Consider the following 12365-nt stretch of genomic DNA (forward strand, 5'->3'; position numbering starts at 1 on the left):
AATCAGTGAAGTATCAAGTTGCATCGAATCCTCCAGCTCGCAGGACGCTCCTCCCTCTCCGAACTTTCCCCTCTTCATTCCTACCAACATGTACCCACTACAACGCTTATTCTACTCAGTTAATCCCCATTAACAAAAGCCCAGTGTTTTATCGGCCACTAAAATACGACATAATAAAACAGCCTGTACAAGAAACACCCGAACACCAACATGAACATGTTTGAAGCAAAACAGGCTCGTGTGCCATTATCATTCAGTTATTTTTCATGAGAAAATATTGGGGCATTTGTGCATACCAGTTTTTTGTAACTTATACTCCTGTCACATGACAAATCTAATGTCACTTATAACGAATGGCAATAGGTAGGCATAATGTCATTGTACCTGCGGGCTGTCACCCGAGGAAAACAAATATCATTTTGAAATGATGACCATGACTTTAGCCCTCCTGAGCCGTGGCTTTGGGAGGAAAATAAAAATGTTAACAAAACTTGCAAGTAACGCGCATGTATTTACAAAAATAATTGTTATGGGCTAAAAACGTGTTCCTACATTATAACCGCAGCCGTTGTGCACAACTTGCCACAGCCACATGACACACTCGAAAACCAACATGGTCGACAATATGATTAGGCGAAAGTGAACTGAAGCGACGCAGGCGCCTGAGTTCCTGAATGCAGAAACAAGATGGCGAAAGCGATTTTGTGTAGGCACAGCCTTGGTCACCACAACACGTCCAATTGGACGATCAACATCCACGATACAGGCAACAAAAATAACAGAGTGCAAATAAAACATGGCCGGCTTCCAGTCGTTGTCCGAGTAGCTTTTTTAGAAGCTTTCGCGCATGCTATTATGTCACCAAACCAGTAAAGCACTACAGCACTATTTCTAGAGTTCAGTACGACCGTGCTTCTGTTAAAACCAACAAGCCCCAAACAATACATTGATCTAGTAAGGAATAAAGTATATACAGATTATGAAAGTTACGTAGACATGAGTGTAACAGCCATCTCCTTAAGCGTTCCTGGCGCCGAGACCACTAATTCGACGAGAAATGTCGTTTTCATCAAATAACATTAGTTTCCCCGTGTGACAGCAACCAAATGACATTATAAATGAATGAAATTCGCTGAGATTAGATTTACCGTGTAGTGAGATGTTAGTAGGGGAAAGCATTAGGATACATCAAGGCTCAATCTCGTCGTCACAAGTACCATATTTGCTCAAAGCAGTGAGAGTCTCGAAGAATGTTTCCACAGTAATTTGGACGAATAAAGAGTCAATAATTAGGCACCACTTCAGTACCGAGAGAACAATAGAAACCTCGTATCCAAAAGCATTTCAGTTTCCACTTTTCGAGAGCACCTTATTAAGTGGGCAAAAACACACTAAACGGGTGAAGATGGCAACAGAGCAGTTCTTTCCTGTATGGCGCAAACCACAGCGTTGAAAAAAATCGGAAAAAATAAAACCTGCATAACTTTGCTCTTGAAGAATTGTAGGCTGACATAAGGTACGGCCTTGGAAATATTTCCTAGATAGAATAAATTTTTCGCCAAATTGGTTGTAATAGTCTTATTGCAGCCTTCACCGATAGGTGGCCTTAAAGTATTAGAAATTGGGTCAAGTGGCCCAAACATACCGACCATAACTTGTAGATTGGGCTATGCAGTAATATTGAGTGGGTTGGGTTGGCCAGCTGTAAGTCGGAATGAGGCGACAGCCTCATTCTGACGACTGCATTAAGAGGGATTCTAAAAGAACGCTCAGCTGTCCTTATGTAAGGTAAGAAATTCTGCCTGTTTGGCTGTCCATGGTCGTAAAAAAGCAGCGTGAAAATAGCTGTCGCAGAGACAGAAAAAAAAACGAGTACTCGTTTATTTCTGAGTGTTTTTCTACTACGGTGGGTACTTGTCCTGCCTCTACTCTCTGTCGTCTAGGTTGCTCGAAGGTCCAGTCGCTCCAGAACATTTTGGCCCGACGGGCAATGTTACTTACAGGCTGGGAGAAGCAGCTTCAGACAGGTGCGGCACATTTCGAAGCTTCGATTTTGCCCACTGTGACTGTGGCGCCGTTTTCCTGTTGTGTGTAGGCTGGTCCGACTGCGGGTGAACAATGTGTTCACGCTCGCGCAGATAAACAATGTCATCGCTACGCTGCGTGGTTCAGCAGAACCAGGTAAGAAGGATCAGTTCATCGAGCATGCATGAGTGTCGCAAGGTGAGAGATGTAGAACTGCTAAGAAGGCCTTATCGACTGTTCTTTTTTATGCCAGACAAAGAGAGAAAAAAATCGTTTTGTTTCCTTCGTATCTCTGCGTTGTTCTCTTTTCCATGCTTTCTTCAAATATGAGATATTATCAACCAGCTCGCCCAACTCCCTGTTAGACTTCGAAAGCAGATGCGAGCCCTATCCGCCAGCAGAAGCTTGTGCTCAGAATTTCATGACGTCAGCAAGGTCTTTGCAATTAAAACGTTACTGACAAATAATTGGTGATTATAATTAGTTCGGCCAGAATAGCTTAATGTATCAGCATAAAGGAGTGCAACTATTTTGCCTTAAAGGGGCTTTGACGCCGTCACAAGAGATCTGTTGTCAGCCAAAACTAGAAGAAGACGGTCTATAATGCCTATATAGACGTGAAGAGTGAGTCGTAAAAGAATATTTCAGTGCAAAACAAGCCCTTGGAGTTATCGGGTGTGCGCTCACTGCTGGCGACCTTCATTTTGCCATGGCGCACATTTGACGTCAACCCTTTTTACAGGCGTCATCTTCTACTACAGTGTACTACACTATATTTTCTGCCGAAGTATGCACCACTGCAACTTGTTCAATTTCAGTGCCCTGCTGAAAAGCTAAAATGTCTTGATATCACGCGTGATTGGTCTTGTTCCAGGGTCATTTGCCGTAATGCAGACGCTCACTCATCAAGAAACTTGTTTCATCACGGCTCACGAGCACGGCAGTGTTGCTCGACGCTTTGCCGCGGTGGTCTAGTGGCTAAAGTACTCGGCTGCTGACCCGCAGGTTGCGGGATCAAATTCCGGCTGCGGCAGGTGCATTTTTGATTAAGGTGAAAATGCTGTAGGCTCGTGTGCCCAGATTTGGGTGCACGTTAAAGAACCCCAGGTGGTCGAAATTTCTAAAAACTTTTTCAACCGCGTTTCTCATAGTCATATGGTGCCTTTGGGACACACACATCAATCAAATCATTCAGTTTTACTCGACAGTGTCACGGCAGCTTAAGTGTTTACGAAAGCATCACAGCGTATACACGGAGTGAATGATGGTGCGAGGGGCGAAGCTTCCGTCAGTTCGTCCGCACGTGCGTCCATTCGTTGGTGCGTCTGTCTGTTCGCGCGTGCATCCTTGCGGCTGTCCACCCATCTGTCTGTTTGTCCATCTGGGCGTCCTTCAGTCGGTTCGTCCGTCTGCTAGTCCGTGCGTCTGGGTGTCTGTGTCTGTGTGTGTGTGTATCCGTCTGTCTGCCCGTCCTTCCGTCTTTCCACCTGTCTGTCTGTACGTCTGTTCGTCCGTCCATTTTGTGAACACTCCAAGTGCCGTCATCTCGCTTCTTCTCATCATATACAAGTACCGCTACCCAGCAGGCATTCTAAACACCAAAGAAGAGGTGGCTACCTACTACTACTACTACTACTACTACTACTACTACTACTACTACTACTGCTACTACTACTACTACTACTACTACTACTACTACTACTACTACTACTACTACTACTACTACATACAATGCAGACGCATGATCCACAACATAAGGAGCTTCGCCCCTAAAAACTCAGTTATAAATCAGGCACTCGACCAAATGCGCTAAAACTCTGCCAGCCTATTTGTGAATGGGCAAGGACTAAGCAACCAAGAGAGATTATGGTCTCAAATTTGTTTTCACAGCCCCTTCAGATTGAAGCAATGACAGCGCCTTAAATGTACCGCATGTTTGGTTGGTAAGCTTCTTGACGATTAGGCTGAGCTGAAAAGCGTGCAGGCTGCATGGCGAGCGTATGTGCCCTTTGTTCATTTGGTGCCACACAGCCCTATTCTGCTAAGAGCGGTGCCAGAAATGAACCATATTATGCGACTTAACTAGCCGCGCAAAGCGCAGTTTGTTGTGCAGGCTCTAAAGCATGAGCAATATCCACGTAGCTAAAACCTATATTTTTCTAATTACATTTTTGTCGGACAGATCGGTACGTGGTGGTGGGCGCCCAGCGGGACTCTTTTGGCTTTGGCGCGCTGCACTCGGCCCCCAACACGGCGTCGCTGCTGGCCATAGGCCAAGCTCTGGGCAGCCTCAAGAAACGGGGTGTGAGGCCTCGGCGTAGTGTGCTCTTGTGCAGCTGGGCTGCCGGTGAGTACGGTCAAGTGGGCTCTACCGAATGGGTTGAGGTAAGTCTGCACAGGCCACCGCACATCATGAAGAGCATCTTATTTACCTACTGTAAAATGCCGAGAAAGCGCCCCCCTACCCTCTCTTTATCGGGAAACTTGAAGGGCCACGTAAGCACCATATAAGCCCCAATGACCGGTCAGGGACCACGCAAGTGCCCCCCTCTCAAATAAGGTCGAATTATCCTTCACCGCAAGGAAGGGGAGAGATGGTTACTATGGTTACTAGGCATGATACGGTAGATAAATGTTTCATTTCCGCACAATCTGTGAAAACAGTATGCAAATGATGTAAGAGCTACGTTTTCATAAGGGGATGTCTCACAGTCATTTGTTTAAAAACTTGACAACTAGTTTAGATTCCATTACTCGGTCAGATTGCTAGACAACTTGCAAAAACTCACCGTTTTTCTGTCTCATTCTCTTTGCACTGTTTACACATTGTTTTTTGTTCTTTTGCTCCCATAGCAACACCTCTTCGAGCTGCATCCACGTGCCGTCGCGTATGTAGACATCAGCGAGTGCACATCCGGTAAGTATTTGTAATGAACGCTATGCTACATTGTAACTATCACTAAGTATTCTTTCTCTGACTGTCACCCGCTAGGTTAACTACAAGGCGCTCATAAAAACTTGAAATTGTCGAAGATGTACCGAGAAATATTTGCAGTTAAGCCACTATGAAGTGCAGTTCATTGTACTTAACAGTGGTTTCTATGTGGTGAAACGACTGTTAAGATGATGAATTGCACCTGACACTGTTTTAATTTTGTATAAATTATGTAACTTACTAAGAAGTTTGCAACATAAATTTCGGAAACATTCATTTGGTCAATCACTGGAAGCATTCCGGCAAATTTCTGGGAGCAATGCGGTTCAGCAACAGTGTCCTCTGATATTGTGAGCAGTGATGCCGAAGCTTGGGTCACTCACCTCTGGAAGATGCAGAAATAGAACATAGCTTGAAGTGTATCTAATGATTAGCATGAATGGCTGAGTCAACTACAATAACTCACCGTGGCGTAGCTACTCAATGACGACCGCCGATGCTCGCAAGCCCGATGACGCACTCGCATTCTTTTCAAAGCATGCCGTTATTTTATTTTTTGCAGCGAGGGAGGGGTTATCTCTACGCTGCGAAAAATCAGTTCGTTTTAGAAGCGCAACAAATTACGATCAAAAGGTTGCCAATTGAGCGCATTCGGTACGTCAGACCAATGATGCACAAGTGGCATAGTTCGCAGTCATCTTCGTAACAGACACCGCAGATACCGACACGTTGGTTTTTCTTCGGGGTTTTTCTGTTGACTTTACATAGGCATGTAGGATATTCGTAAAAGACTTTGATCTTCGTACCAATAGCCCAATAAGATTTCAAGGCAATCGAAAGGCGTCGAAAGTAATGTGTGGCGTTTTATGGTGCAAGGGCCATTTGATGACTGAAGAGCGCAAGGTCATTGGTCAAGAGATGTGAACAATGGTTATGGTATGTGGCTCTATTAGGGTTAAAGGCGTCGAGATCTACCTTGCTACTTTTAGGCACCGCCTACGCACCACAAATGAAACCCTGCTTGTCCAACGCCGTCGTGAGTACGTGTGCACTACTTAGTCAAGATATCGCTCCACCTGCCGGAGGTGAGAAGTGTCGACGGCGCTGAAAGGGGGAATCAGGACGTGCCAAGATATTCCTATCCAGAAATCTTGGCTACATCCATCTTGCTTCCAAATTCATTAGCTTTCACTCATTTGTGGTCTGGTCAAGATACTTCGAAGAATACGAGACGTTTTTTTTTAAACCACTATATCGGTAGCTGTCCTTAAGGACGTTTTTAGTACATCTATTAGGTTAGTATAAAAAGAAGAAAAACTCACTTGATAGGCATGATTGCTTTTACATCGGTTTTTATTTCATGGCTTTTGCAAAAAGCCAGACTTGGAAGAAAGGAATGAGATTGAATCGGACAGCCGGCTTTTTGCAGGTGGTCGTCTTGTGCCAAAGGCGTGCCCGTCAGTGGAGAATCTTGCGGTCGAAGCGGCCTCACGGGTGAGCAAATGCTCGCATAAGGGTTTAGCAGGTCCAGTACATTGTGCTCGATGCTTTGTTGTCATATTTTCAAGGAGTATCGGTGCATGATTTCCAGGTGCGAGACCCTGCGAACGCCAACAGGACTCTCTACGACGTCTGGCGAGAACAGGCCAAGGTTGCAAACAAAACTAATTTACTTGTGCGGTTAGTATGATCTCATGCGACGTTACGTAAGAACCGAGTCCTGTATTGAGAGCTACTGCAGGGAGGATTGTGAAATTAAGTAAGCAGCCATTTAGAATCGCTGGGGTTTCATGTGCCACAACCATGCTGCATGACGCCCACAGTTTAGCTGAGAACTCCGGAGTCATTTCGACCACCTCGGGTTCTTTAACTTGCCCCTAAATCCAACGATGATGATGATATGTGGAACTTTGTAGCAATCACTAAGGCCAGCCAGCCCCTAAACCTAAAGTCTTGTGTTTCCTCAAATGTCGTTTAATGCCGCCACCTCGGCTGGGAATCGAAGCCACGCATTATGATTTACTTGCAGTATGACTTCTGGAATGCGAAACCATAAAAAGCTTACCCACCCCAGTGATGTAGTTGTTAAGGTGCTCGACTGCCGGCTGCGGCGGCCTCATTGTTGATGGAGCCGAAAGTTTTTCTGGCCCGTGTACTTAGATTTTAGGCGCACGTTTAACAATCTCGATCAGTTGGTTGAAATTCCCGAAGCCCTCCACTGTGGCATAATCATACGTGGTTTCGAGACGCAAAGCCCTCACATGTTATTGAACAGTTATAGTTTACCGGGCTTGGCGGGATAGCGGGATCGAAGTGCGCATGCATAGTAACGTACATGACCCATACTGAGTACCTTACATAAGCTATTCTTCAGATTTAACGCTACCGCGTTAGCGTGGTTTACGTAGTGCATGTAAAACATGGCAGCGGTATCAGGCGCCCGCTTTGAAGTAGTTTTGGCGTAGTTATTGAAAGAATCATTTCGTTCGCAGCGAACACCTGTTTAAAATGGGTTCACTTGCCTTCAGTTATATTCGATGACTGAGTATTACGAATAAGTTAGCGTAGTTTTTGAGATAGCTTCCCATTTCAATGTCTCTAGGCCTCGATGTAAACAAATGAGCAACAGAAATGTTTTCGCGTTTCGTGCGTGGTTTATATTTACTTACCTTTATTATTACTGCAAACACTTCAAACATTGTTTCCCGTGGTGACACAGACAAACATTTCTGTTTTCTTTTTATTTTCACTGTTTAGCTCATTCACCCTTTGATAGGTGGTGGCACCCGTCCCAGCTGGGGCATGTGAACCACGTAAACGCTATTCTGCTAATCTATAAGGTGCTGTCCACAATGAACGTTTGCAGCACTGTAAGGCTATTCTCTTAACCCCTGATATCATGCTAACAGTAAACTATAACTGTCTATTACTCGATGAGGCGAATGCGCTCATTATGTTTCCTAATTTTGCGCACTCCGCGATGCTAATGCACTAAGTATCTTTCGAGATATAGCAATTAAGGGTCTCTTCAGAGTTCCCGCGTGAGCAGCGGAGAAAGGATCATCTTTTTAGCTGACCATAGATGGTCTACAGCAAGTCAACTGTGAATGAAGGGGTGGAACATAAATGTTGCATTTCAGGTTGAGTGACACGATGTACGAGTCCAGCTCACACCTTTTCAGCGAGGTCTTTGTAATGCAGATTTCTCGTCTCTTCGTGCATGGCTGCCAATATCATTGACAGGAACAGCTCGTCGTTCTGACCTTTAATACTACTCCGAGCCTTTCAAAACACACTGCGGCACCTCAGTGGAGGTGAAGTAAAATTCAGCGTTGTAGAAATTTGTGCATTACTGGTTCCATATTCAAGAAAGCGTCTTACGCTAAAAATTTTCGAACGCAAACATTTCAGCCAGATCACGAAACGTTTGACCAATGGGAAACCCACTTATGAAGGAGTGGTATGTGAATTAGACCAATGAACTGTTTGAATGAGAAAGCCTTGAGTTTTAGTTCCACAATCTGCTGACACAAATTGATTTTTTTTCCTTACAGTCCCGAGTTTATGGACGCCATGTCCGACAGTGTACCTTTCAGCCTTTACGCAGGCGTGCCTTCCATCAGTTTTCTTTTGAAACCAGAGAAGGTAAACTTTGAGAAACTTCACTTGGTTCTGTAGATGTGAGCCAAGATGGTGTGGTTCCCCTATACCATAGGAGCCACTACCATTTTTGTTTTCGTTAATGAGGTTCAGTTATGTAACCCTATTTACTTTTCCAACTCGGAAATACTCACCTCACCAAGAAAATGTCATTTTTCTTTCATATCTTCAGGCTGACAAAAACATTCAGCCTGCAGAAAATGAGCACGTGATTAGTATGTTTCGTAAAAGAGTGCTGTCACAACTAATTTGAGCATGCCTACATATGCCATATTGACATTGTGATGATTAGCTGAGTACTTGTCAATTAAGGTCCAATGAACGAAACTAAATAATGAAAACTTAGTAATGGCTACTACAGTATGCCGGGAACAATATGCACTAAATGTGCTTCGCGTAACGTTGCTCCTCTTTTTAATACTGCGGCATGATACTTGGGCCACCCAGAGAATATGTATACGTACATACATAATTGGGAAGTAAAAACAGCGCAAAAATATAGACAAGGACAGAGGAAGAGATGACACCGCGCTGACATCGTTGTCTATATTTTTGCACTGTTTTTACTTCCAACTATGAACCACCAACTAGCCCAACTTTCGCTATTAGTACATATATAATCTGGTAATTTCTTATTTTCTCTTTTGAACAGAAGAGAAAGAAAAGTGGCGAGGCGACATACGCTGCTTACCACACCGCTTACGACACTCTACGCCTCTACAACTGGACAGACGCTCGCCTAGCGCCTCTCTGTGCTCGGCTTCACGGCGCTGCACTGTGGCTCGCTGCTGATTCACTCCTGATACCAGTGAATTTTTCAGCCTCCGCGGTTCGCCTCAAGGAGTCGCTGGAGGAGCTTCGCGAGTCGCCCTTCGCTATGGAACTGGAGCTGAATGGCGTTTCTCTCGGTCAGTGAGAAAAAAAAAAGTGCGGCTAAAGTGCTGCACAGCAAGCCAAATTTCTTGCAAATAATAACATAATGCAGAAATGGCAGGAGCCGCAACCCTTGTTACCAGCAATTGTCCTGTGGTTTTGTTTAGTGAGTCATGTATGGGAGTATTCAGATGTTTTATTGTTGTATACGTGTGTACATAACATCAGTGGCTATTTAGCAGTGAATTCGAGTGAACAAGAGCATTTGGAGCACGTTTTATAGAATAGCGTCCCTAAGTTTTGTAGCATGTTGCCAAGACAGGAAAATCTGAAAAAAAGAAAGCTGTTTGCTGCTTTTATCACAGCTGCGAAAAAAATATAGTATTAAGTACAAGTGACAAAATATTAGCTGTTTCGGTATTAGAATCACATTATTTGTAGTTTTTTTGTTTATTAACACGATAGCGTTAGAGAACTTGTTTCGCAGGAATATAGGCGTCGGCGTCATTGGTTGGGAGCGTAAACTAATCTTCTTCATGAGCGAAATATTGAGAAAGATTCAAATAAAATAAATAAAAGTTTTCACGTTGGAGTGAGGCATGAACTCCGCCCCCTTGCGTGGCAAGCAGGTATTCTACCACACAGCCACTCATATGCTCGGAAATGCAGTGAAATATTGCTACGTAGCTGACATATCAGCGGTCACAAGACGACAACGAGGAAGTGGTCTGTCGGTTGTGCGTGGTGTCCTACATCTTAGTCGATGCTATACGCATCAGTTTCGATATAGATTCTACATAGACACGCTTCGTGTCATTTTTACGTAACATCTTTGTGGTGGAAGCGCTGGGTACTTCCCTGTCTTCATCACGAAGCTTCGCAACGGCCACATCATCATTGGTCCAACCATGTCACAAGTTCAACAACCATCGTCTTCACCACCTGCCCCTTGCGTGACTTCTACGTACGTCGTTTTACCTCCTGCTCGTGATCCCGGTGTATTTTCCGGTAAGGATGGCATTGACGTCGACAAATGGATCAACCGGTACGAATGGGTCAGCGAAAGCTGCAGGTGGGACCCGACACTTATGCTAGCCTATGTGCTTTTTTTTACCTCGATGGCCCACCGCGGGTGTGGTTAGAGACGCACGAAACGGAGATTACAAGCTGGAACTCCTTTACAGAGAAGATCCGCGACCTTTTTGGCGACACTGTTGGGCGGCAGATCGCAGCGCGGAATCAACTGGCGGCTCGTGCACAGACGTCGACGGAGTCGTACGTCGCGTACATTCACGACGTCATCGCCTTATGCCTCCAGATTGACGAGCGCATGAGTGAGTCTGAAAAAGTGGCCCATGTGCTGAAAGGATAGCAGACGACGCCTTTAATCTTCTAGTATACAACATTGTTGCGACCCTCGACGCCATCATTAAAGAGTGCCGGCGGTTCGAAGAAGCCAAGAGCCGCCCTATTACTCAGCGATTCACCCGGCTGCCCAACACGGCCGCAACCTCATCGTGTGAAGCCACTCGCCAGTCCTCCACGTATGACAACGTCACGCGCATTGTTCGTCGGGAAATCGAAGCTGCCGGTCCGGCTCCTCTTCAGCCACCCGTTTTCGTAACCATCGCCTCTGACCAACAACAGTCGTCAGTAGCGTTAATACAAGCTGTGGTGAGGCAGGAGTTTGCGAACCTTGGCCTTCCATCAGCATGTCCCTTGACTCGCCCTGAAGTCTTGTCTTACTCCCCAAGACACGCTATCCCTTTACCTCCAACAATGCCCTTCCGTAACCCTTTGGAATTGCGAACACCTGACGACTGGCCTATTTGTTGTTCCTGCCACCAGCCAGGGCACGTTTCTCGCTATTGCCGCCGCGGTTGGTCAAACCAACCACGTCAGACCTTCTCTACCTCTGCGCACATGCACGTGACGACCCCTATGAGATGACGACGAATTTCTATTCGTCGTCATCTCAAGAGCCTTCCACTGACGCCCCTTTGCCCGGTTGCCGCTACACTGACGCCCCTTCGTCCGGTCGCCGCATCTCCCGCTCCCCGTCGCCGCTACATCACTAATCCCGCTCTCCGCCACCTCAGCGCTTTTTCTCGCCGAGCTTCTCTGGACAATCGCAGCAGGAGAACTAGATGTAGAAGCCGACCATGTTCCTGTGACCGCCCTCGTTGACACAGGTGCGCACCTGTCTATTATGAGCGCTTCTCTATGCCACCGCTTGCCAAAGATTTGGACGCCGTCTACGACGCAGGCAGTATGTGTTGCCGATGGCAGTAGTCTACCAGTAATCAGAATGTGCACTGTTCGTGCCAGCATTGCTGGTCGCCACGCCGTGGTCCTTTTCGCCATGCTAACCTGCTGCCCTCATGACCTCATACTTGGCCTTGATTTCCTTTCGGCACACTCGGCCTTGAATGATTGTTCGTCTGGTACCCTCAGCCTCTATCTTCCAATCTTTGCCGACTACTCCGCAAAGCCCACCAGCCGCTTGAGCCCAAGCACTTTCGTTTGCCTGCCCCCTCGAGCCGTCTCGTACGTGTCTTTGTCTTCAACCCCTCCCGTTCCTGACGGTGATTATATTGTTACGCCGATTACTGACGTTCGGCTGACGAGCAGTGTTACTGTGCCCCATACCATCGCGAACATAGCGGATAAATGTTCTATCCGCTCCTCAACTTTGGTTTCACCCCTCAAGTGTTGCCCTGCCGGATGTCTCTAGCCCAGCTAACTGCCATAACAGAGGACGATGTCGGTGTTGTCGCTGTATCTGCTCCTGATCTAAGAGCAGTCTCACGGTAGCCCAGCTCAGACGATGCTATTTTTCGAAACATGATTGGATCGAAGCTTTCGCATCAAC

At 46.0% G+C, this 12365-nt stretch overlaps 1 protein-coding gene across 3 annotated transcripts in view; it reads left to right on the forward strand.

The window, feature by feature from the left end:
* The window catches only part of LOC119185195 (aminopeptidase NAALADL1), a 74057-nt gene that overhangs the window by 30465 nt on the left and 31227 nt on the right, over positions 1-12365 (forward strand). For all 3 annotated transcript variants that reach the window (XM_075883773.1, XM_075883774.1, XM_075883775.1), the window contains 8 exons: positions 1944-2027; positions 2096-2181; positions 4208-4410; positions 4879-4942; positions 6390-6454; positions 6552-6640; positions 8515-8605; positions 9273-9528. In XM_075883773.1, the coding sequence (XP_075739888.1) occupies positions 1944-2027; positions 2096-2181; positions 4208-4410; positions 4879-4942; positions 6390-6454; positions 6552-6640; positions 8515-8605; positions 9273-9528 (938 nt within the window). The remainder of the gene's footprint in view (positions 1-1943; positions 2028-2095; positions 2182-4207; positions 4411-4878; positions 4943-6389; positions 6455-6551; positions 6641-8514; positions 8606-9272; positions 9529-12365) is intronic.

Source organism: Rhipicephalus microplus, unplaced genomic scaffold, assembly GCF_043290135.1.
Source record: "Rhipicephalus microplus isolate Deutch F79 unplaced genomic scaffold, USDA_Rmic scaffold_21, whole genome shotgun sequence".
In the NCBI taxonomy this organism is placed as follows: Eukaryota; Metazoa; Arthropoda; class Arachnida; order Ixodida; family Ixodidae; genus Rhipicephalus; species Rhipicephalus microplus.